General features: G+C 36.9%; 2 protein-coding genes across 5 annotated transcripts; both read left to right on the top strand.

Moving 5' to 3' along the window:
* The first annotated feature begins 512 nt into the window (after nucleotides 1-512).
* Nucleotides 513-13,303, top strand: DBT (dihydrolipoamide branched chain transacylase E2). 2 transcript variants are annotated; one of them, XM_063345316.1, is made up of 12 exons: nucleotides 2,219-3,575; nucleotides 4,223-4,287; nucleotides 5,271-5,394; nucleotides 5,550-5,625; nucleotides 6,568-6,749; nucleotides 7,077-7,204; nucleotides 7,953-8,196; nucleotides 8,927-9,093; nucleotides 10,169-10,246; nucleotides 11,186-11,377; nucleotides 11,533-11,604; nucleotides 12,500-13,303. In XM_063345316.1, the coding sequence occupies exons 1-12, from the start codon at nucleotides 3,488-3,490 to the stop codon at nucleotides 12,665-12,667; spliced, it is 1,584 nt and encodes a 527-aa protein (XP_063201386.1). In that variant the 5' UTR covers nucleotides 2,219-3,487; the 3' UTR covers nucleotides 12,668-13,303. The 2 variants fall into 2 exon arrangements, with proteins under 2 accessions (XP_063201387.1, XP_063201386.1); XM_063345317.1 differs by lacking the exons at nucleotides 2,219-3,575; nucleotides 4,223-4,287 and adding an exon at nucleotides 513-886 and having other exon boundaries at nucleotides 12,500-13,296.
* An 849-nt stretch (nucleotides 13,304-14,152) lies between these two features.
* On the top strand, nucleotides 14,153-25,429 carry LRRC39 (leucine rich repeat containing 39). Of its 3 annotated transcripts, XM_063345333.1 has the most exons (11): nucleotides 14,153-14,271; nucleotides 14,933-15,119; nucleotides 15,672-15,717; nucleotides 17,949-18,110; nucleotides 19,040-19,145; nucleotides 20,223-20,379; nucleotides 20,917-21,053; nucleotides 22,377-22,522; nucleotides 22,899-23,051; nucleotides 24,125-24,264; nucleotides 25,297-25,429. In XM_063345333.1, the coding sequence occupies exons 4-11, from the start codon at nucleotides 17,986-17,988 to the stop codon at nucleotides 25,350-25,352; spliced, it is 1,020 nt and encodes a 339-aa protein (XP_063201403.1). In that variant the 5' UTR covers nucleotides 14,153-14,271; nucleotides 14,933-15,119; nucleotides 15,672-15,717; nucleotides 17,949-17,985; the 3' UTR covers nucleotides 25,353-25,429. The 3 variants fall into 3 exon arrangements, with proteins under 3 accessions (XP_063201403.1, XP_063201401.1, XP_063201402.1); XM_063345331.1 differs by lacking the exons at nucleotides 14,153-14,271; nucleotides 14,933-15,119 and having other exon boundaries at nucleotides 15,126-15,717; XM_063345332.1 differs by lacking the exons at nucleotides 14,153-14,271; nucleotides 14,933-15,119 and having other exon boundaries at nucleotides 15,126-15,717; nucleotides 17,910-18,110.
* The last annotated feature ends 34 nt before the right edge of the window (nucleotides 25,430-25,463 follow it).

Raw genomic sequence — 25,463 nt, 5'->3', positions numbered from 1 at the left:
CGGCGCCGGAGCAGGCGCAGAGCGGAGCCACATCCCCGTCAGGGGCGGCTCCGCTGCCTGAGGAGCAGCCGCCGGGTCCCAGCGCTCGGGCAGCCCCGTAGCGGGCTGGGGTAGCTTCCTTCTCCCCGCGTTAACGGCCACGTCCCGACACAGGGCAGAGCTGCGGCGGCTCGGCGGCCCGGAGGAGACAGTGCCATTCCCCTGTCCCGAGCAAGGGCCACGCTAGGCTGGAGCGGTGACAAACGTGACAGCCCGCGACCAAGCGGCATCTGGGACGGCAGCCCCGCGGGCACAGCTCGGCCCCGCGGCGCCCGGTGCCGCCGCCGAGGGCCGGAGGAGAGCGGCCGGACTCCTGCCGTCACAGTTACAAGCGAGTCGTTTCCCCCAGAAGCGAGATCGCTAAACGAAGCACGGAGAGATAGAGGCACGTTGGCCTGGCAGCCACGCTCGGGACTTTATTACAGGTGTACCGGGAAGGCCAGGCCCTTCGCGCTGCCCTTCACGCCGCTCTGGCCAAGGGACGCCACACTCCCTCCACCGCCGCCGCCAGTAGCTCTGCTCCGGGAACCCCCGTGAGGCGCTTGGGACAGGTGACACCCTCCCGTTACTTCCCGTGGGCGTCTGACGGCTCTGAGGCGCCGCCTGCGGATCGGGACCAGCCGGCTACCCCCCGCCGCCCACCCCGCGCTCCCGGCCCCCGCCACCGCCCCCTCCCTGGCCCAGGCCCAGGGTGTCCGCCCGCCGCCTGGTTGGCTGCGGCTGGCGTGGCTGCCGTCCGGTTGGCTGCTCGGTGGGAGGTGTGCGGGGGCCCGGCGCTGCCTCTTCCCGGAGTAAAATGGCGGCCGTGACCGCTCTGAGGAGCAGCTGCCGGACCGCGGGGCGCCTGGTAAGGGGAGGAAGGGGACCCTGCGGGTGGTAGGGCGCCGGGTTAGCCGGCGAGGGGGTGGACAACGCGCGGCATCTTCGTCTCGGCGGCATCTTGAAGCCCCGTTGCTTCCTTCCAGACGGGAGCGAGCGGGGACTGGGCGGCAGACCCTCGGAGCAAACACGACACGCACGCAGACTTGCCGCCTCCCCTCAGCCCTCCCGGCCGCCGCCTCCCCCGTGCCGGCGGGCGGGCAATGCCCGAACTGCCCTCCCCGGCTCCCCTCAGCCTGCCCGGCCGCCTCAGCCCGCCCTGCCGCTGCCCTACACGTGACGGCGCTCGCGCGGCGCGTCAGCCGGCGGTGCCCGGCCACGCACACCCCGCGGAGCGGGGAGCCCGCCCGCTGCACCCGGGGGTCAGAGAGCCCTCGGTCCCCAGGGACCCCCGGTACGCTTCCTCCGCCCCACGCTGCTGCCCCCTGATGTCTTCCCCGTTGTCCGTCTTTCCCGTGAAAGATGGGTGTGCCTCCGGTAAGGTGGCATCCTTCTGTCATTTCGCACTCATCGTATTCATTGCATTGCCCGTACGTTGCACTGCCATCGCCGCTCCTCCGCCCGTGCATCAGCCCCCTTCGCACACCGTATCTGCACAGAGGCCGTGTAGTTGCACACGCAGAAAGGGGAAACCTCTTTCTTTGAATCCCAGGAGCCTTGATATATGTAAATTAAGTAGTTGAGATGCCTTACCATACTTCAAGAAGTGAATCTACTTGATTGCCTTTTAGGAGGCTTATAATCTTATAAGCATATACCATTATGAAGACTTACTTCATGCTTTCTTCTGCCTTCTTCCATTTATAGTCTTCCTGCTGTAGAAGTGTTTAAGAATGTTGGTTTCCAATTGTCACTGCTGTTTTGTGGAATGTCAGGAAAAGAAACATCTTTTTGTCAGATAATCCATGAGAAAACAAAATTAAGGATCAATTCTAGTTTCTATTATTAATTTTTTATCTTAATGATTTATATTGTATTTTAAAAGCCTAGTAGTGAGGAATTTCTTCAGCGATACTTTTGTAATTATCTAGTTTTAGGCTACATATAAGTTATTTTAATAATGAAGAATATTGAAAATGGCAGCTTCTTTTTAGTTTTCCTTCTAACTAAACTATCTACTGTTAAATCCAGAGGAAGAGTCTGATAAGATGTAAACGCTCATCTTATCTATGTGCATGCTGAACTATAGAACTGACTATTTATAGTGTGTGTTTCTTGCAAGCACATTTTAAATTTTGCTAGATACTAATTATTCTTGTGACTATGTACTGTGAAACAGTGATAAGATCCAAGAAATAATATGGTTGTTATAATATTAAATAGCTTTATTTTCTGAGTGCTTTTGCAAACACTTTGGCTAGCAAGGGGAAGCAGGACACAGTAATGGTCGTTGTCCATGGGGAGTGTAAGTTGTGAAGAAGAAAATAAAGGAGCCTGGGGGTCTGCGTGTTCAGTGGTTAGGAAATAGCAGTTACCTGGACACTAGGACATGGTGCCAGTTATTTAGGTGAGGAATAGTGTCTGACTGAAACATGCTACCAAGGACATTGGATTTGTTTTGCCTTTATCTCCAAGTACATACCTGCCTAAATACTAAGCCGATGTAAGTAAATGTTTGTTAAAAATGACTCAATGGGACAGCAAGTCAAAAGAGTTCTATAGAGGAGTATCCTTTAATGTGAAGTCATTGCCTTTGAGCACAAACTATTCAATTTGACTTTGAAATTAAGTGTTACTTCATCAGGTGATTAGTTGCCTGCAGGCTGCATAAAAACATTTTGTTCCGCAGCCAGCAGTAGTTTTGGAATCACTGGTGATTTCAAAAAGCACAATGGGCGTCTTTTTAAGGAAACAACCAAAAGTGAACTAAACAGGGGCAAGACAGTTCTCCCCCAAACAGCATATAGCTCCCATGTTGTCTTGGTTTGAACCACAAGTTCAACCCAATATCAGCAGCTGATGTGTCCTCAGTATCAGTGAGAGACTGGAGTGGGTCCTCAGTTTCTTCTGCCCAGAGTAACTCCACGCTTTGAGGACTTGCACAGGCAAGGTGTTACTTTGCTGTGGCAATATTGCCTTTAAATTGTCATATAGCGTGATAGTGGTGATGTAAACCTGACAGCTAGTACTGTGCTTGGTTTTTGTATTACTATATTTCTCCAGACATCAAGGTACGTAGATGGGTATGCTATGGATATTAGAACTAATGTTATCTCTTATATGCTTTTGTTATTTCCTTATTTGTCATTACACAGAAAATAGTATATTATGGGACTAAATACTGAAATTAATAAGGACAGCTTCTTTGTTTCATGGATTTTAATTTTTTCCCGTGTTAGAAAGGAAGACATTGGGTACTGTGTTATTGCCTTAACATACTAGCGCACCAGCTTTTTCCTAGAGAATGTGCAAAACTGCAAACCCAAAAGATTCAATTTAAAAAAAATGGAGTAGTTCTGAATTATTCCTACAACCGTAATGTGAAACAGCATCGAAATTCTTCTGTAACAAAACCAGTCTGTTTTTTTGGCAGTGACATTACTAATTCACTACCTGCATTGGTTACCAAATGTTAAAAACGCATGGAAAGCATTATGAAACTTCACATTTAGAAATAGTTCAGAGATTTGATGTGCTCCTTGTGGTCATCTTCACAGGTAAATATTGAATGTTTTCCATGTAGGGTCATGTAAAGAGAAAAGAGTTTTATTGTAAGTTTGGGACAAAAAGATGTAACCATGGACTCAAGTGGGAAGAAAAACAGGATTAAATATAGGAGAAAGTAGGCTTGTGAAGATGTACCTTATATACCAATTTTGTATTTGAATGAGAATTTTAAATGTGTTCATAAACTAAGATTTGTCATAGCTTAAAATTACCATTCAAGCTGATCTTTTAATAGGGAAAATTGTTTGGAGGACTGATGAAAAGGATGAAAAGTTTGCTCATTATAGGAATTAGAAAAATTATTATTCTAGATCAGTAGATACAATCTTAGTAGAAAAGTAACTCAATATAACTTTGTTGTATCCTTTATGGCATATTGTACTGTATAAATATTTGTTCCTCAAAGAAAGGTGATATTAAACATAACTTGCAATGCTAGATCAAGTAATATAGAAAATATGTACATCGTCAGTTCAGAATTGTACAGTTTTCTGATCTACTCTTTTAAAGTGTTATATAAAATCAAATAGTTGAACAGTTTTGGGGGGCGGGGAGGGCAATCAGGAAGTTTCATATGCTCTGTAATTACTGAAAGAATTTTTTAAAAAAAGAAGTTAAAATGAACTTTCCTATGCAGGTGTGCTGTTTTCTGGCTCCTCTAAGAAGATAATTTCTAAATTTTACAGTTTTGCGCTACTTGAGGTACATTGTAGCACCTGAATTTTTTTCATATCTCTAAATTAATTAGAGATAGTATCTACAGATGAATTGTTATTTTTATTAATTTTACAGCACTCTAAGACAACATAACACCAGAATTACACTAGATTTAAGAAATCTTACTAAATAAGAAAGGGTCTGAACTAACTTCTGTTGAGATTAATGATAAAATGCCTGTTTATGTCAATGCAAGTGCTACTGGCTTTGCTTTTGACCAAAATCATGACTGATTACATGATCCTTTGAAGCATAAGGTTTTGTCTGAAGAACCTTTCAGAAAATTCCATTGACCCTTTAAGTTGATTTGTGGATAAATATAATTGTAACCATGAAAGAAAACCCTCTCACACCCCGTTCTTAAAAAATGCCGTTAAAGTTATGTGAAATTATATTTACTTGCGGATGATCGCCTCCTATATATTAAGATAAATAAAAGGGCCACTGCCTGTGCCCTCTGGTGTGAATTTCCTTTCCAATTAGTGCTTCTGATCAACCTTTGATTGGAATAAGAACTGACAAAGAAAAATATGCTGATCTTTCCTGCAGTCTAGGGGACCCTTCTAGCATCCATTCTGGATAAGAATATTTCAGATGGCTGATGTAGTTGATATTATGTATGCTTTTTGTGTGTGTGTCCTGATTAAACTAATTGCTTAGAGAAACAGTAGCAAGTATGAATCTCTTACCAGATCTTGTCATGATTTTTGTTAATTGGTTATGTTATTGTGGCTTTGATCTCCCCATGTCTTGTGTTAGTGAAAGAAGTTAAAGACCTGGCAAAGCTTACGCTAGTTTAATGGTTATTGTACATTCAGAATGTATTCAGTATAATTGTGTTACCATAAGAACTTCTCTTATATAAACTAGAATTAAAAAATTTTAGTATTACTGTTGCATCAGGAATATTAAATGAGCTCTACGTTCCTTGGTCCATTATATTAACACTTGAGACTTTTCTCCCCCAGGTTTGCATTCACCGTGTTAGATCGTGCAGCGGCATTCGCTTTATAAAATCAAAATATGTGTGCGTGTTTGACAAATCTGCCCTCAAGTTTAGTCATCAACAGCGATTATTCAGAACATCTGCTGGTAATCTTTTTCATAATAAAATAATTTATTTTATTTTGCTATTTTATGAGTGTTATGTTAGCGGTTTGTATATGACTGGTATGTAGACTATTTTTGATGAATTCAGATTTTTCTGTCTGATATCTTATGCTTAGTATTTTATTGTCTGTTTTAAGTTTCATGTGGCCAAATTGTCCAGTTTAAGCTTTCGGACATTGGAGAAGGGATTACGGAGGTGACTGTAAAAGAATGGTAAGCTCTATTTTCTTAGAAATATACTAAGAAATCAGCAAGTAGTTTAACAGCTATATTATCAATTATTTACCTGAGAATATATTTTCTGGCTTACTAGTGAAGTTTTTCAAGTTTCATTTTCCACATTGTAAAACCTTGTATATATTGAGCTTTACATTTTGCTTATGTTTTGTTTATGTTTTTTACATTTTTGTTTATGCAATCTGATTTATTTGGGAGTGGAAAAGGTGGAAGGAATGGGATGCCCTAACTGCACTTGTATATAGGCTTTCCTTCAGTGATTAATGTTCTTAGAGTGCAGAAAGTCTGTTTTTTATTATACTTGCTTAAACTGAACTTCAGAAACAAATAACTAGTCTGGAGAATCCACATAATTTTATCTATACCCCTTCTCTATTGACTTTAGTAAAATATTTGAATGTTTAAATTGTTTGTAAAAAGCCAATGATGTTTGGATTAAGCAAAATCAAAGTGTACGGTGAAGGAAGACAGTGTTGAAATGCCTTGTTCTTCGTACAAATAAGTGAAAATACTTCTCTTTGCATAGAAGACAGTGTTTCCCGCGTCCAGTTTCTTTTTCAGATCGTATACTGATCCTGGGAATGTGAAACTAAGAACTTCCTTTGGTTCAGACTAAGCTGGGCTCATTATTGTTTTTAGATGGCTTATAATCTGTCAGGAAAACTCTACTTTACTAAAATAATAGTAAAAATATATGTGCGATGATATTCTAAGTCATTGTGTCATTTCACACAAATAAGGGTTCTGGAGCAGTCAGGCAAAAGGTATATAGCAAATATATCTATTATGTAGAATTTGTCTTATCTGGAATGCATTTTCACGTTGTGGGGATGTATGTAACTGAACTAATCAAAAGCATGCACAGCATGGATTTTTACACTTAATATGTTTTATACGAGCCTGTGTCTTTTTTCTTAGGTATATAAAAGAAGGTGATAGCGTGTCTCAGTTTGATAGCATCTGTGAAGTACAAAGTGATAAAGCTTCTGTTACTATTACTAGTCGTTATGATGGCATCATTAGAAAACTCCATTACAATTTGGATGAAATTGCTTATGTCGGAAAGCCATTAGTGGACATTGAAATCGATGCTTCAAAAGGTATAGTAAGACAGTTTTTTATCTTGCATGTTTTACGTTTGTTGTCGTAAAACAATCAGTGACAGCGGAGTTTATTTTCTCCTCCTGAAAATCATAAAACTGATTTTTTTTTTTTTTTTTTACCTTTATAAAGTCAGGAAAATTAAGTAGAAAAAGCTATGATATTTTATTAGGATTTAAAATCTCAAAAGTCAGGTGTTTCCTATTGAAAACCTAGCTTAAGCAGCAGCTGTTAGCATGCTATGTTCCCATCACAGAGTTGTTGAGGTTGTAATTTAACAAATGCTTATAATATAGTAAAGTTAAAATTTTTCTTTTTGTTTGCAGGTGTTTCTCCAGAAGAAGATGTTGTTGAAACACCTCCTATGTCTCATGAAGAGCATACTCACCAAGAGATAAAAGGTCACAAAACTTTAGCAACCCCTGCAGTTCGTCGTCTGGCCATGGAGAACAATGTAAGTTTGCTGAATCAGGTCCTGCTGCATTTTATCTATCTTTACATAGCTGTTTGACTGACTAGGAGAACGTTGATCTGGAGGAAAGTGCAGTGAGAAATTACTTGTTTTCAAATACATTTCAAATGTGTAAAAAGTGTTGTAAAGATGAAGATTTCTAATGTGTTTCCTGATGATTATGATGGATAGGAAAATAATTACTGGCTTTAAAATGCAGCTAGGATGCTTTAGGCTGGAGATTAAGAAAACCCTTTTAGAATAAAAATAACAAAGTACCAGAATAGATTCCTGGAACAGAAAAAGGAGGAGGGTAAAATGGAATCTCAGCTTTGGCAACCTTGTTCTGTTTTTCAGATTTGTATTAGAGCAGAAGATGTATTAGGTGATCTTTTAAGCACTTTTCTAATTCTCTTTTCTTCCCTGTGAATATTCCATTAGTTTTGAAAGCTTGGGGTGCATTTTTAGGAGAAAAATAAAACAATAAGTAGAGAAAATTAAGTGACAAATAGCTTTCACCATTGGTCCTGTGAAGGAATTTAGAGGTAAGTAGTATTCATAGCTCCTCCTTAAAGTATGCGGTTAGACACCTAGTGGGCCTTCTAGATGATTTGAACAATGTTGAGTGCTTAATATATCATAGAAAGGGAAAGAAAACTGTAGGTATGTTAGATCAGTAATTGGAATAATTTTTAACCATTTTTATATTGCTGTAAAACCAAAGTGTCATAGCTTGTTATGTACTTTTCAGATTAAATTGAGTGAAGTTGTTGGAACAGGGAAAGATAACAGAATTCTTAAAGAAGACATACTCAATTACTTGGCCAAACAAACAGGAGCTATTTTACCTCCATCACCAAAGGCTGAAATTATCCCACCTTTGCCAAAATCAGAGACTGTGCCAGCTGCTCCAAAGGACAGAGCACACAAAATTCCTGTGCCTGTTTCCAGACCCATTGTGTTTTCAGGAAAAGATAAAACGGAACCTATAACAGGTAAACAATGAAATATAAAAACTTGAGACCACGTTCACTACCAGTAGATGTTAATCAGTGAACAGTTGATCCCTTTTGATGGGAGTGTGTTTCATGTTATTGTCATGCAAGTGAGCAATAGGAAAACATGCTCTGTAGGAAGGTGTTGCATGAAGGTATTATTTTATGAAATAATTAATCATGTTTTGGTTGGATGGAGTTGGGCTGCAAGTTGCACTTGCTCATTTTTAATCCATATTTCTTCAAACGTATGCTGAAACAGGTAGGAATTCTGAAACGTTAATTTGTCCCAGTATGAGTCATTATGCAATTAGTGGCAAAGTGCAGTGTATTTAAGAGTTTATCAGTGCTTAATAATAGCGTACTTCAGCATTCACACTTGTTTTGGAGAAGAGTGCAACGAAAGACATTAAGGGAAGAAAAATCACATTAAGAGAGGAAGATAATAGGTTTTTGCTTGCCTTTCAGGCAATTTTTATTTGGAGAGGCTGAAAAGAGTAGTGCAGATTACATAGGAGAGATATGCAGTAATATTATCTAAAATATAACAGTCATAAAAATTGAGTTGCATGTGCTAAATAAGTGAGCTTTACCCTCTCTCTTTTTGTTGTTGGGTTTTGTTTTGGGTTTTTTTTTGTCGTTTTTTTAATGGAAACAAATATTTGAAATTTCACCATAACTTCCCAGAAGCTCATTTTGTTGGTGTATGAAGTCAGTGAATATTTTCTAGGTTTTCAGAAGGCGATGGTAAAGACTATGAGTGCAGCCCTGAAGATACCCCACTTTGGTTATTGTGATGAGATTGATTTGACTCAGCTTGTTCAGCTGCGAGAAGAGCTGAAACCTCTAGCACAAATTCGTGGAGTTAAGCTTTCCTTTATGCCTTTCTTCATAAAGGTGAGACATGCAACAGAGCACTGTGTAGAGTACTTATGCAGATTTTACCAAAATCTGATCGACGATTATTCTAAGTGGAGCACCTCTCTATCAACTGAATAATTACAGGTCACAAGAAAAGTCTTAACTCTTCTTGTTTATTGCACCACTAATCAATTTACTGTTGGAATTGTAGTTAGGGTTATTATGTAACCCTAGCTACAATATATATCGTGAAAAATTTTTGGAATATTAATGGGGAAGGATAGAGCACATAAAGAATTATTCATTATGGGAGTAAGCATCATTGAGTGTTTGAATTACACACAAGCAATTTTGGAAATGGTCAGTATTTTTTTTTTTTATGAGCTCCATTAAAATGAATGTCACGTGAAATGCATTGTTATTGTTGTTGTTGTTGTTATTATTTTGTTGATAATAAATCCATTAGGTGAATGAGTGTCTCTTCTGTTGTTCAGGTGAATGATTATGTCTCTTCTGTTGTTCGGAAGACCAGGCACTTGCACTCATTTAGTTGCCATGGTTCCATTTCCAACTGTTGGCATCAATGAAGGCTGATGCACTGTCTAAGCTATGCGCTGAATGTATAGCTTAGTCTGAAACTTCTGGTAATGCTGTTTCAATTAGAGTGCTAAGTAAGCACTCATTCTGCTCACTCTCTTTAGGGGTAATTAGTATTACTTCCTTGAAATAATTGTCATCTAAGTGGAGAGCGGAGAATGACATTGCTGCTGAATCTCATAACTTTTGTCTTGGGATATTTGATTTGAATTGTGGAACAGAAATAACAAATGCAGATTCAGCTTCAATTATACTTGGGAAAGGGATTATCACTTTTTATATGTCTGTCTGATGTATATTTGGGTTTTGTAGATTGTCTTTTTCTTCTGCGATCCTAATAATGACAGAACATCAACAGACGAGTTTAGGAGGGTTCAAGCCAAATTTGATTGCATTGAGAAAATCCATAGCATTGTTAATCTAAATTGTCTCCCACCGTTCCTTTCTTTCCACGCAGCTCTCTGGTTATAAAATATAAAAATCTATCTTTTTTTTTTTCTTTTGTATTTAACAGGCAGCCTCTCTGGGATTATTGCAGTACCCCATTCTTAATGCTTCTTTGGATGAAAGCTGTCAAAATGTCACATACAAGGTTTGTAAACTACTGACAAAAGTTGTGAGCAGAAAACCTAAACTAACAGCTAACAAGGGCTTTTCGGAATGTCTGAGCTAATTGTAAGAACCAAAATTATGGTGTTGTGCTGGAAAATAATTTGTGTGTCCAAATTCTGATATTGGACTTGATTTATTATTGATCTCATTTCAGTAGTTTGTTTAATGAGAGTCACTTTGTTATTAATTTTATATGTTGTTATTATACTTTGCCTCAAAAATGCATATTAATATAGTGATTTCCTATTTTTTACCTGAAGATGGGCCAAGCATTTAAAAAGAGAACATTTAAAATCCAATACAGTAATTTTTTAGTAATGCCACAGTGGTTCCGCTATTCCAATGCTCGACCCTTATGTATTAAAGTCATATTTTAAACTCAGTTTTGATAAACGTTATTTAATTTTCATACAAGGTGCTGAATTAATACTTGTGTGCAGCAAGTGTCTTTTTTAAGTGATGTGTACATACTCCTTGCAGCACAGACTCCTTTTGTGCTGTTTTATCAATATCTCTCAGATGAGTCCTTATATATTCCTTATAGCATATGAAAGGCAATGCAGTTTCCTTTTTTTTTTTAACTTTAGTGTTCTTTTTAAAATCTGGTAGTCATGTTTTGTGCCTGTATAATCACCCTAAAGTGAAATATTTTCAGTGTGAAATTGATTCCAGGATTTTTTATTTCCTGGATGTAAAACTGCCAAAACCAGTTTGCATTTTGCAGATGTGGAAAGCTAATATTTAAAAATTTACATCCCCTTCTCCCCTCAAAATTGTATAGAGGAGTTGCTTAGCACGGACAGCACTTTCTACGTTAAAAAGATATATAAAGAAGACATTATTCAAGTGCTTTTTTTGTGTAAAATACATTTTATGTTGACTGTTCATGTTAATGTCCAGTTAATGAAACTTGTTGCAGGCTTCGCACAACATTGGAGTTGCTATGGATACAGAGCAAGGTTTAATTGTCCCAAATGTGAAAAATGTTCAAGTCTCTAGTGTGTTTGAGATCGCTTCTGAATTAAATCGCCTACAGTCCTTGGGCTCTGCTGGCCAACTGGGAACAAACGACCTCAGTGGGGGAACGTTCACCCTTTCAAATATTGGCACAGTAAGTACAGGAAAAATGAGAACTTCTGAAATGAATACCTTAGTAAAGTTTAATGTGCAATGAACAAAACCTGTAGTAATTAATGCGAGACAATCTGCTTTAAAAAATATAGAAAAATTATTTGTTAACTAATACCTTCAGCTTTTTCTTTTTAGATTGGTGGCACTTACGCCAAACCAGTGATACTACCTCCTGAAGTAGCCATTGGAGCACTTGGAAAGATACAGGTATATTAACTTTCTCAGTGATGTGAATGTGTAACTCTAGCTAAGATCATCTGTAATGAAAATGAAATGTCAAGTGTCCCTTTGTTTTGTTTTTCTTATATAAACATATTTCCTCTTTATGTTACAGAAACTGCATAGCTTGTGCGTGCAAAGTTTTGTGATGTTTTTAGATCACTATGCAGAGACACCAAGTGTTTAAATAGAAGTCTCTTCTGCCAAAGGTTCACACTTGCTTTCTAGGATCCTGTTATATTTCGCTCACATCTACATTTAGCCTTCCAGTTACTAAGAAACAACGTAAATATATTTTTACAAGTTTGACAACACAGCAATAGCATTTTTGCTATCATTAACAGGAAAACTTGAGTCTAAAAAAGTATTCTGATAATGAAGTATAATTTCATGAGCCAGATAGCTGAATTCATACAGAACTCTGTATGGTGAAGGCAGTTTTGTATTTTCCGAATGTCAGGCTTTAATTCTTTAATATAGAGATTTGAGATCAATGCTGGAAATTAAATTAGTATTAATTTAAAATACTTTTTCTGTGTTCTTCCTATGAGCCTTTTGTTTAGCGAATGTTTTAAGGAAACCATTACTTTGAGCACTAACAGTGTAATAAACTATTCAGGAAGAAACTTTTGAGTCAAGAAAGGTTTTCACTACTTCAGTATTTCCATGATAGTGGAAATAGGATGTGACTATTTTGCAATATCTTCTAATCTGCAGCACAAATAATAATGGCAAGGTCTTCAGTTTTTGAATGGCACTACTGCTGTCTGTCTAATTTAGCAAAATGTTTAAATTTTAGATTAAGAAATTAATAATAAAAAAATACATATTTGTTGTTGAAAGTATTTACTATTTCTGTTTTTTTCCTTCCGCTGATTTTTAGGTTCTCCCTCGGTTTAATGGAAAAGGTGAAGTATTTAAAGCACAGATAATGAATGTGAGTTGGTCAGCTGATCACCGCATCATTGATGGAGCTACGATGGCCCGGTTTTCTAACTTATGGAAATCTTACTTGGAGAACCCTGCTTCGATGCTGCTAGACCTTAAATAAAGGAAACCATGGCTAGAATATGCCTTTAAACTTTGTGGATTAGGTTGAACAATTATAAAAGCTAGCTCTGCTAGCACGTGCCCTTTGCTACTCACATTATATAATAGTTTTATGTGGTTAAAAGTTCTCAACAGCTGTCGTCGGTCTATCAATTATTTGTTACTTCTTTTAATTACTAGTGCTGTAACTACTTCTACAGCAGACTGTCAGACTTAATAGGTCATGGCACGACTTCTGAATGTGGTGATGGAATGTCTTTATTTTGCCTTTTATAATACATACGGTTGTGAGGCTGGTGTCACTGAATGACACTGGTCTACATCTGCAGTATTTATAATCTGATTAACCTGTTCTTTCTTGTTGGACATGTAAATTTATTTTAACAACTAATATCCAAATTCCCAAAAGAAGTTATGCAAAAGTTATATACAAATAAAATTCCTTTTATGCTTCTGCTGTAAGATGTCCAGAGAGCTTTTTGTTTAACTGAGTAAATCTCTCAAGTCTTTTGCTAGTCCATGTTTTCCTATCAACAAGTGCTTACTGATAACATTAATTGATAACTATCAGGGCCTTAACACTCTAAAATACCCTGTACTTTTATAGGCTGGAAGTAGTTGCAGTCCTTAAATACTTTCCAGTTATTTTTGTTTCTTATAGAAAGCATCTATCTGTTAAAAATAAAAATAAAATAAAAAAAAAAAAGAAAGGAGGATCTCATTTGTTATTCCGTTATTAGGTAAGACTGACAGTAAGCAGAACATTCTCTAAAAGCTTGCATTGCATTATTGATGTTCAGATACTAGAATTTGACAGATTAATCAGATACAACAAAGAACTAACACTAAAAAGTTACTATGTGAGATAAGGACTTTTTAAACTTGGATATGAGGCACATAATTAATAGGTTCAAGTTAATGTGTTCAAAAGAGATGACAGTTATGTGGCTTTAAGGTAAACTAAACAGATGCTGAAGATCGCACTGGTTATTTAACAGGAGATACGAAGAAAACCGTTGGATATAAATACTTCCTAGAAACATAAGTTGCAAATAGACAAAAGAAAAGACAGTTACACAGCCTTAAAAATTAATTAGTGAGACATAAAATGGACATTTTCTCCTTTCTTTAGATATATCAAAAACTGCCCCTACAGAAGCATTCTCCAAAATTGTAGACCAAAGTTGTCTATTACATTTAGGTGTGAAGATGCAAGACACAAGCTACCAGAGGTAGAATCTCTGCTATCTTTGATGCTGAGACTAAGCAAGAGGAAAGCTGGTAATGTAGGGGAGGGGGCATACGTGTAAGGTGCTATTTATATTTATGTTGTGGTATAAGGGTCTTTTATATGTAAATCATTTCTTGCAAAGCTTGACTAATATATCGTGCTTATCACCTATTCCATTTTTCAGATTTATTTATTCCTAATAAAAAAAAATAAAGCCACAAAGAATTATAGTAATATTGGTTTTATTTGTGAATTTTATGCAGGCGATCCTGTACAGGTGACTAACTTCTCTTTCTTCTTAAAGAACGTATTGCACTCAAGGCTACCAAAAGAACACAGCCTAATGGTTGTTTTCCTCCAAGTATATTGTTGTGGTAAGGGCTTAGTTTGAAAAGTATATTTTTTAATACGATGACCATGGAGAAAATAAATTGAGAAAATATAAGTGTATGATAGAAAGCATTAAATTGATTTTGAAATATTTGAGACAGAATGGTTTTGCTCACCCAAGGAGCCTGAAGTTTCTTTGTTTCTCAAAGCTCCAGTAAAGGGGAAGGCTGAGGTTTGTTTGGTTTGGTTTTTTTTTTTCCCTAGCTCTAATTAGCTGTCTCTTTTAAGGAGGAGGAAATTAAGTAGTTAAGTTTTTAGTTATGACTTTTTTAGATCAAGAAAAAGCATTGATGAAAAAAACACTGTGGGGATTGAATCTATACCAAAACTGACAGAAGAAATTCCCACACCAACAACCTGTTGGATCATTTTCACTTTTGCATAGCTTTTATTTAAACCAAACCAAAACAAAAAAGGCTTAGAAGATTGAAAGCTAAAGCAGTTAGTGTCTTTTTTAAATAGGTGTTGGCGTTCAGGTATTTAGTTGGTCGTGGATAGGAGAGGATTTTTTTTTGGTTGTAGAGTTCTATGTGGTAATGCTAGAATCTAAGGCTAATAATGAGGAATTTTTTTTTTCTACTGAAAGAGCATTATAACAAAATTAATGATATTTTAAAAATGTTATCTTCATATTTTATACTCCAGTGCGAGAATTGGTTAGAATTATCCAGTTTTATGGCTTCTGCCTCAAATAGTGACCTGTGATTATTGCTCTCTCTCCATTTGGCTGAAGAGAAAGATTCCGACAGAGGTGTTCTCATTTATCTTCTCCACGGGCTCTCTGAAGAACCAGAATGTTAAAAATATTTCGCAACTGGAAGCATGAAAAGGGGTGAGTAATAACCCCTCTGCACATTCTGATAAAGATTACTTTTCTGTCTGGACTTTGATAATTTGCACTAAAATTCTTCAACAGGAGAATACTTAAGCATGGGCAAAAGTAATGAGTAAAATACTTTGTGATGTAATACTTTTTCTAGACTAATTAGTCAATGTTGCTGTTTAATAGCACTTTGTAGCTCAGTTATCTTCCAGAGAAACATTACTGGAGTAAAGCAAGTAATTGTCATTTTGAGTTTAAAACTAGCTTATTTTTTATTGTGAAGCATAACAAGTACTCCTTTGTTCTTTTTGTTCACAATTTTAACTTTTGTTAATGTGAGTCCAGGATTTTATGGGAGTCCAGTCACGTTCAGCAAACTGGTAAGACATTAAGAGTGGTGAATGCTTGGGGGTTTTGCAGAAGTGCCTCATGTGATACCTTCTATTCTCAGCATAGGTTAAAATTAGAACTAGACTGACATTGCATTGGAGCTTGAGTGAGAGTTCTAAATGGGTTTGGTAGTACAGACAGGATTTGTAATTTATCTCTGCTCTTGCCCAGAAAGCAACGAGTCACAGAAAATCCTTGAAAACGCCAAATAGTTGAGGTAAGTTGCTGTTAAACTCTTTTAGATGCTTGGAGGGGAAGTTGTTGGGAGATCTGATTACTTGGGAGTAAATTTGCAGTTGTTCTACAGCCACACTTGGGAATTCCTTTCTGAACCATTGGCTGTGATGGCATGATTATTATGGTGGTTATTTTCCTGACAAATAATAAGATCTAAGAAGTTTTTGATGGTAGTCCCTTTATTATATAATTAAATCTCCTTGAAAACAAAGTCATATACTTACGCCTTCTTTCATATTTCATGGTTCTAAAGCAATATTTATTGAATAATACGCTTTGCACAGCAAAAGAGAGTTGCCTAGTGTAAGCTTTACTAAAAATAAGTATTGTTTCAATGATGTAGTCTGATACTGGGTTTAGTAGTACAAGTATTAACAAATGTCTCTTTTCTGCACAATTTGTATAAAAAGATATCAAGTTTTTTACCTAAAAAGGCTTATAGTTCAAAAAATGTCCCAAAACAACAAGAAATTATACATCAGGTAAATCACTTAATCTCAGTAGAAGTTTAATCCTGAAAGGTAAGGCAACTTCAACTGTAACCACTAATTAGAGGAAAAATCCTCATACGATATTTTAGTCATTACTGTTGCATATTGGGATGAAGAATAGGAAAGGTAATCACTCTGAGAACTACTGAAAGAGAAGTTAATCCTTCAAACTAGGAAATGTGATCATGTTTATGTGGGGGAGGGAAAGTGGATACAATCCTCTCTTTACAGGAAAAAATTCAATCCCTCTTTAGGAACCCAAATGCCAGACTGCATTGTGCCCCATTGGTTGCTATTTGTGTCACCTGTCAAATCCTGCCATTTTTCTTAACAAACAGAGAACATTTAAGAATCTTTAATATTAATGTATTGGACCAGATTCTTTATTCAGGCATTATAATTTGATTTTTATGCTGTCTTTAAAACAGGAAGCAATCCTGACAATTTACGTTTCTTGGTATTTGCCTATACATTTTTAATTAAGTGATTTCAGTATAATCAGGCTTTAAAAATAACTATGTTAGCAAGGGACATGATAAACATAAAATAGAATGATTGACAGTTTGAATAAAAAAAATTTCACTAAGTAATTGTGGCTTATCCATGCCACATAAAATGATAATGGAATAAATACAATAAAAAAGATTGCTCTGAAGGACAGACCTGCAACAATTATTGTAGGGAAATAGATGTACGAAAAGACCTGAAATTCCACTTTTGTTGTTAGCTACCTGCTTGTTTGGAAGAAAGTTGTCCTCACTTTTTTAATTTGAATGGATGTGTAAGACGTTTTTCTTATTTGTACCTGCAAGTATTAGTAAAATGTTTGAAAGGGAGCACTCAGATCATCACTGTTCAGAGTACACTGCTGTTGGCATGAAGTTTAGCCCTCCAAGCTTATCTGAATATCAATGTCTTGGCTCCAGTTTATTTCCAAAAAAGTCCTTCCCCAAATGACTACTATAACAGTAACAAGAATGCTTTTTAGAGGGATGCACTGATTAGGATGACCGAGTATCCTACTTTGCTGCTCTTCAGGAAAATATGTATTAATTATCTCACTAAGCTAGATGACTGCAAAACTTTAGGCTGATTTTTTTTTTTTTTTTTTAAAATGTGGATCCTGACACTCAGCAGGGCTACAAGAAGATTCAGAGAGAGATCTGAAGAATTTAAAAAGCCTTTTCTTAAATTTGCTAATTATAAAATATATTATAATGAGTTAAACTATGAAGAAAATTAATGCAAGTAAAGTATACTAATTTATTTCCAGCAACACTTCAGTTTCTCAAAAGTGCAAAACTCCTTTAGTTACAAGTATTTATGCCAGGTAGCTGCCGGGATGCAGCTACTGGGATTTAACTGCCTTACATTGCAGCTAACAGCTTCATTTCTTCCTGGGAAGGGAATGAATGCTCATATCTGCATTTAATAATTATGGTCAGGACCCAGCCTACCATAGGAAGGAACTGAGAGAAGCAGTTGTTCACTGACTAAGAATGCAGAGAGATTGCAAGAATACCATTTCTTATTATAAGAAAACTAGTTGCAATTATCTATTTTTATAAAGAGAAAGCAGTTGGTAAAATTCTGTCAGTTCTATACATTAAATAAATTTAATAATATAATCAAGTGGGTATTGCAGCATTTTAGTTTTCATGTCACTGTCCCCATCTGGTAGCTGATACACGCGCTGATGCACTGACCCTGGAATTCACAGGCAGATTCCTGTGACTGAACCTGAACATGTGAGGATCATGACTGAAACTGCCGTTTGCGTTGGAACGTTCACTGCTGTGAAGACACTTTGGGAAGTGAGAATACACAAGATAAACGAAGAATTACAGAAAGAAAAGGAATTCAGACAGAGGTCTGCAGGAAGGTAGGTAAAGTGTAGATCTCTCAGTATGTGAAAAGCTGGACGACACGTTATACTTCAGATGACGACAATTGGTCTTTTCAACCTCATCCAGAGTCTAACTCTTTAGTCGCTACTCCAGCAGAATTACCACCGGTTGGAATCTAGCAATATGGTCAGGTCAAACCAAGAATTCTGTTTTGTGTTAAAAATATCAGCTTACGTACTAAATCCCCTAAATTCAGATATTAAAATCCTATGGGTATAGATAGTGTGGATATCCTAACCTGTGGAGATTCAATTTGTTATGCTTTCTTCTCAGTGGAGGTGTTAACCAGGTCACTCGGTCTTCTGTCTGGCCAGCAATTTAATGAAATGTGAAGAAATTTAGCATTCTATTTTTGTAACTCTTCCTAATTTGTCAGATTGGTTTGAAATGGAATAACAAATTCAAAAGTTACTAATGGAAAATACAAGCGGAAAGAAAAAGAATTAGCCTAATTTTCATAATTCTTCTTTAAGTCCCTTTGGAAATCAAGCTAAAAGAATCCCTAGCTGATTTACCTTGTTTGATTGCATTTACATTTGGTGGAACTGAAGGCTTCCTTTTTAGGAGACTGCTTCAAAATTAATGGCTTTGGAACTTAATTCCACATGACTTTATATTCTGTTGCCCTGCTGCAGCATGATGAAAGTGAATGAAGTTATGTTGTCCTTCTGACTGTAAATTTGCAGAACTAGAATAGTTCTGCAATAAAATAGAATTCCTGTAAATTACTTCAGCCAAACATTGCTTTATGTTCCTGTTTTCCCTCAAACTGATAGTATATTTAGCATCCAGAGATAATAAATATTGTTTGACATCCAAAAAGTCTCTCTGTTCCAGAAAATTGAATGGATGGTAATTATTGCCTGTATTCATTGTTGCACCGCTGATCTTCTTTCCCTTGTAGGCTACTACTAGTCTGGGAGGAGAGAGCTGCTCTAGCAAAGCTCAAAGAAAAAGTTATTCACGAAGATGGAAGAGCAATTCTGAGGATAGAGGAAGAAGAATGGAAGGTAGTGTTGATAGGAATGAATGTTGTTTGGGTTGAATGACTGATGCATCAGAAAACTACTATTTACAACTTTAGTCTCACAATTTTACTGTTTTTAATCTATGAAGTGCTTTGCTAACAATGAATTGAGACTGTTGTGAGGGTGTAAAAGCAAGCTGGGTTTTTTTTTAGTACTGAGTATGAAGCATTACTTTGCAAAAATACAGCTCAAAAGGCTTTTCTGCATTAGAAATTATTTACACTGCAAATTATGAGTTTAATTACATAAATTCTCATTTAACATTATCATACCGGAACTGTTGAAATGTGTCAAGGTGTTTAGGTGCATGAAAATATTTCTTACTGTTATTTACTTTCTAAGAGTGAAAATGAACCAGTAGATTCCCCGAATGCTATTATTTTTTGTTTCTAATGCATGGGGGGAATTGGCTAAGTGTAGACTCAAAGGCAGAGTGGAAGCTAACAGTCTGTTCTGAGCCACACAGAAATGCAGGTGCCAGTCCCTATAAAGTGTTGAGAATTAGACCGTGTTGTGGGGAGTGAGAGAGTGACACCCACACTCAGCAATACTCTGGTGGTCCATAGGCCAGCGTTTGTTCAGAACTCATAGCATACGGACATTCTCATTTTTAATATCCCTCAGCTCTTCTGCTCTCAGCTGCTCGCTGTTTTTTCTTAACAGAACAAGAAATACAATTTAGACCACCATTTAAATGCAAAAAGCTATTTAGAGCAGTTTCATCTTCAGTTATATTGGCTTTCTTTTTTTAAACAAACAAACAAAGAAAGAAAAGCAAGCCTGAGGCTTTTCAAGCAATGATAGTAGTGCAGGTATCTAAATACTGGGAGCAAAAAGCGGGCAGGTTAAATCTGTGGTCAGAATGACCCACATCCATCATGTTCATATTGGGATGTTACAGTATAGCTAGAGAAGGAGAGATTTCTTTTTTTTCCTCCTTTTTTTTTTTTTTTTTTTTAATCACAAGACTGTTACTGTTTTATTTAAAACTTCTACCTAAGCCTGTATTCTTGTTGTATACTAAGCTGAATTTCTTCTGGTTCATATTTCTTGTCTTAGACGCTGCCTTCGTGCTTATTGAAACTAATCCATCTCCAGGAATGGCAGCTGCATAGAACTAGTTTGCAGAAAATTCCTCAGTTCGTTGGAAGATTTCGCAATCTTGTTGTTCTGGATCTATCCCGGAACTCAATTGAAAGTGTACCTAAAGAAATTGGTGAGCTGTGCTTTCTTTTATTTTAAGCTTTTATTTTATTTTTCGAAGAAAATTAATCGTACATAAACATGCCATTTTTGTGTACTTTGCCTGTCTATCAATCCTATTGGGTAGTTAGAATTAAATCTGACAGTGAGATAAAGATCTTAAAACCATGGATTCCTTCTAAATTAAAAAAGATGGCTGGATGGAGGAGACATAACTTTGTGAAAGGTCACCACAAGAAAAAAAACTTGTAAGCACAGCAGATACTAGACATCAGAATATAGCTAGAAAAGTGATATTGAAAACCAGGCTTCATGTTCTGAGTCTACAGCATGAGTAGCCCATGTTCATAAGTGGTTTTTGAGGCTTTTTTGTAGCACTCAACTAGAGTTCTGTGCTAAAGAGTCCTATGTCTTACTATTTGTATTTCAGTGAATAAGTTTATTTTTAAGTGAGAACCTTGCGCACTTGTATAACAGTATAAGGATAACACAAAACAAGTAATGTTGTATTTCAGATAAAATAAACATTTCTCATTTGTGGTCTCTGCAGGTCAGCTGACTAGCCTCCAAGAGCTGCTTCTCAGTTACAATAGAATAAAATCTGTTCCTAAGGAAATAAGTAATTGTGTCAGTCTGGAAAGATTGGAACTGGCTGTGAACAGGAGTATCAGTGATCTTCCTCCTCAGGTTCTGATAGACTGTTGTGGTTTTTGTTGAGTTTTGTTTAATGCATATTTTGAATTTATCCAAAACCAATTATCATTAAACATTGCACTCCATGTTTTCAGATTTGCTTTGATATTCTGATTTCACAACTACTCCACGGAAACACGTATGTGAACAATATTGATATGATCAGTCAAACTGAAGCCACATGAGGACAGACAGATGTATACCTGCATAGTTGAAGGACCCAATCTTTGTCCAGATAAATGACTTGGTAGTGCATGTAGGACAGTGATATACTTGATGTTCATTTGTTTAGATCTTCTCTGATTTACCCCACTGAGGATCTGATGCCTTAGCACAGAGAAGTTCCCTTTTATGGATGAGAATACAAATTCATACCATATGCCAGGACACAACTGCAAGCATCTTTACCAGAGCTGCTAGCTATGGAAAGGGTTTGCAATAGTTGACAGCAATCAGTGCCTTGCAAAATTGAGTGAGTCCAAACGGTAATACCTAACAATAAATCGTCAAATGAAAATACACACTATCAATCAGAATCCAGAATTTACAAATCTATGTGAATACTGGTTACGTGGTGTAGTGTAGAGCGATAGCTTTTAAATTAACAGCTCATAGTAAATACATAGTTGTGTCCTATTGAGACTACAATGATCCGTGAAGCTTTGGTTATACGTACTTGAGTGGCCTTCAGTGTTTAGACAGTTGGACCAGATTTGCAATAAAACATCTTTGCATCACTTGAATGTTGTAAAATCACTTGAAGACATGATTCACCAAAGGACTTAGGTGTTGCAGTACTGAATGATGCTGTGTAATTGTTAGAATGTCTTGCCAATAATAATGGACTTTACAACAAGGAAGGTGTGCAGGTTCGCTCTAAAATACAGTCCATGCAATTTGATCCACAAAAATCTAAACATTTGACTAACGAAAAATGGCATATTGAATGGAGTATGAAATACTAAGGACAATGGTATCTTTAAAATTCTTCCTCTTCTCAAGGCTTGAGGTATATCTGTGTTGCAGCCATGGCGTTCAGCTTCTCAGCAGTTAGGGCACTCACTACCACTCACTACAAGAACTTTATCTGCCATAAAGTTCTTCATGTGGCAGTTTCAAACCTACCTACCTTACAGGCAAGAATGGTAATTTTTAGGTAATATCAGCTAATGTAATGTAACTCAGAAACTATTCTGTGTTTACTAACTCCAAAATGTGTTATAATATTTTTAATTTTTTTTTTTAGTCAACATTATTATAGCACTGCTGTAATGGAACAGCTATACAATCTTGCATTAAATCTCCCTTTCTTTTCAGCTCAGTGATTTAAAGAAGCTTTCACACATAGATTTGTGCATGAATCAGTTTACTACTATCCCTTCAGCTCTTCTCAACATGCCAAATCTAGAATGGTTAGACATGGGGGGAAATAAACTCCAGGAGCTTCCTGATGCAATTGACAGGTAAATAAAGCTCAAAGCTCACATCTTACCCTCAGTTCCATTGCACTGAAATTCTAATTATTAAATCCTACTTCAAAAGATTATTTTAATGTTAACCTCACTGCAAACTTAAGATTTATCAGCCCTGATATGTTATTTTGGATGAGCTGGAATAATCCATTCAATAAACAATAAATTCAGTATCAACTACCCAGTAAATATTCTTGCCAATGACATTTTTGACCAGAGGTTAGGTAATTATCTTTGATACTGGGTTTCCTTTGAGAATTGTTGTATTCTTTATGTGGCTGTAAAAATGAATCAATTACTTTATATTAATGATTTATAAGATCGATCTTCTAAATCTTGATTGATTGCACAAATACCTCTTTTACAGAATGGAACATCTCCACACTTTATGGCTCCAAAGGAATGAGATAAATTCTTTACCAGAAACCATTGGTAATATGAAAAATCTTAGTACTCTTGTTCTCAGCAACAACAAACTTAAGGATATTCCAGCTTGTATGAAGGACATGACGAATCTGAGGTAAGGAAAAGTAACAGAAATATAAACAAAAATACCAGAAGACAAGTTTTAAAGCCTCCCTTAAGTGGTGTATCATGGAGTGATAGTAAGGAAGTGGAAAAGAAAAGGCATGTCCACAGTTGTACAGATGGACACAATACCATATAATTACATAGCATAATTACACAGATTCACAACAGTTGAGGATCTGGTCAAGAAAGCTTTGTGTAGCACAACTCATTTAAAGAAGTAAGCTACGATAGTTACAGTCCCAAATGAAAAAGGAGACTGTAATACATTTTCTCATTTCTGAAAGGTCCAAATTCCCAGTTCTAATTGACATTTTATATCACTCTCTAAAGCCAAGAGCTAGGAGGAAAAATGTGACAAGCATAAAAATGGCAAAAAGTAGAACTTCAGCACTGAGAAGTCAAGCATTCAGAATTAAATTATGTATAAGAATATGGATGAAACTCTCCTGTACTTGCTTGAAAAAGGAAATGAACATAAAATTTTAATTGGTAGAATTGGAATTATTATTTTGTATACTGTGATAGAAACTTTCCTGTTGTTTTACATTTTCATTTGAATTACTGGATACTGGCCATTTTAGAGAAAGAATGCTAGTCTAAATAAATCATATCTAACCCAGTAAAACAATTCTTGTTTTCAGATGTTTTAGAAGCAGCAGCATGTCTATAAACATATATGTACAAGTATAGGCCCAGGCATGGATCAAGGACAGAGGGAGAAAGGGCTGGCTCTTGCCTTGCAAAGGTGGGAGGATGCAAGCATTTGCACTCTTGTTCTCATCCACTCATCTGTTTGTGGAAGCTCAGTAAGGATGACAATTAGGTGAAAACCTGAAGACAAAGTGAGGAGTACTGCAATGTTTTCTCCCACCACGATCAGCTACTGTTGTTATAAGGCCTCATCTTAGCTTAGTTTACTTAATATTACTAATATAGTGGTGAGTTCAGTACAAGAAAAGACTTATTTTATTTTGCTCAAAATACTGTTTGAGGAATTTTAACTCGGTTGTTCTCTCTGGACAAAACCTATTGCAAGAGTAACCTTTTCTGGTGAACCATCAGATTTGTCAACTTCAGAGACAACCCACTGGAGTTAGAGGTAACACTTCCTCCATGTGAGAATACAGAAGAGGAGGAGCAACAGGAAATGTTCGGCATTGAATTCATGCACATGTATATCCAAGAGTCACTCAAGAAAACAGGTATGGCTTTTTTATTAATTCTAATCTCTCTGGAATACAGTGAGGAAGGGAAGGATAAACTGGATAAAAGAAAGCTAGGATGCATATACAAATGAAACATGAATGATTTTCTTAATAAATGAGTAAAACTTTCCAAAAATCTGTAAACAGATTTTTAGTGAGGCCAGGGGCGCTTTTTTCAGGAGTTGGCACAGCAAGTCTTCACATGAACAGCCATATGTTCTAGTAGGAACATACTGGAACCATGGAACATTGGAGTAAATGTGCCTGAGTTACCTACAGTCTGGATAACTGGAAGTTGATGACTGTCGCTTGTATTTGCAATTTAATCAGTTTATGTAGTGTGGGTCTTCCAGCCCTGTTTGCCTCATGAAGCTCAGCTTTCCCTATTTTTGGATGTTGTCCAGATGGAGACTACCAAATACGGATGTAAGGGACAGAGGCCTACATTCCCAACATACAGTATTTCTTAGCAATGAAGTATCAACAACTGTTAAATAGAAGTTTCTCACAACTTGCTTTCCCTTACAGAAAAACCAATCATAACAAAACACCCCTACAACTTCATCCCATTTCGAAATCACTATGACCAAAAAAATGCCATTACTAGTCTCAAAGGTAACAGCTTAAAGGTTGCAGTAGAACACCAAAATGAGCACTTCTGAACAGATGTGCAGGTGGCAGCTGTTACTTGCAGAGAGAACTTCATTGCAGATATAAAACGTTCTCTCTGATCTTTGTTCTGCTTCTAGTGAAGGCTTAAATAACAAATGACTGAAATGCTCTTGATTTAGAATGCCAAGCCAGTTTTTTCTTACCAGTATTTCATGAATGAATAATCAAATTAGCAAAAATATATCAAGATGACAATTTACAAATAAGTTTTCTTCCTTAAACAGATTCCCCTAGCAGCACAGGCTGATGAAAGTACCTAGGCCTACTTAAATTTAAGAGGAAATACAAAGCTATCCTGAACTTCAAAGTTAAAATGAAGTACGTTAACTTCTCTTATTTTAACCTATTGTCTTTCAGGAAATCTGGAAAGTTGTGCTTCTGATCCTTCTCCTATCATAAATGCTAATGAATAAAGAATGTAACTGTGAATGGAAGAAAATATCAAGTATACTTCTTAGTAAAGAGGCGTACAACAGGTTTCAAATATTCTTAGGCATTTTATTTTTCCACTTATAAGAACTGTT

Source organism: Chroicocephalus ridibundus, chromosome 8 (assembly GCF_963924245.1).
Source record: "Chroicocephalus ridibundus chromosome 8, bChrRid1.1, whole genome shotgun sequence".
NCBI classification, from domain to species: Eukaryota; Metazoa; Chordata; class Aves; order Charadriiformes; family Laridae; genus Chroicocephalus; species Chroicocephalus ridibundus.
The sequence above is the reverse complement of the archived record's forward strand: the minus strand, read 5'-3'. Positions and strand labels throughout refer to the sequence as shown.

Bases quoted from the DNA above. Each gene is read 5' to 3' on its own strand.
- DBT (XM_063345316.1), top strand. From the start codon at position 3,488: ATGTTAAAAACGCATGGAAAGCATTATGAAACTTCACATTTAGAAATA. The intron at 9,094-10,168 runs GTGAGACATGCA...TGTATTTAACAG, and splicing joins TTATGCCTTTCTTCATAAAG to GCAGCCTCTCTGGGATTATT. The intron at 11,378-11,532 runs GTAAGTACAGGA...TTTTCTTTTTAG, and splicing joins CCCTTTCAAATATTGGCACA to ATTGGTGGCACTTACGCCAA.
- LRRC39 (XM_063345333.1), top strand. From the start codon at position 17,986: ATGACTGAAACTGCCGTTTGCGTTGGAACGTTCACTGCTGTGAAGACA. The intron at 20,380-20,916 runs GTGAGCTGTGCT...TGGTCTCTGCAG, and splicing joins AAGTGTACCTAAAGAAATTG to GTCAGCTGACTAGCCTCCAA. The intron at 21,054-22,376 runs GTTCTGATAGAC...CTTTCTTTTCAG, and splicing joins TCAGTGATCTTCCTCCTCAG to CTCAGTGATTTAAAGAAGCT.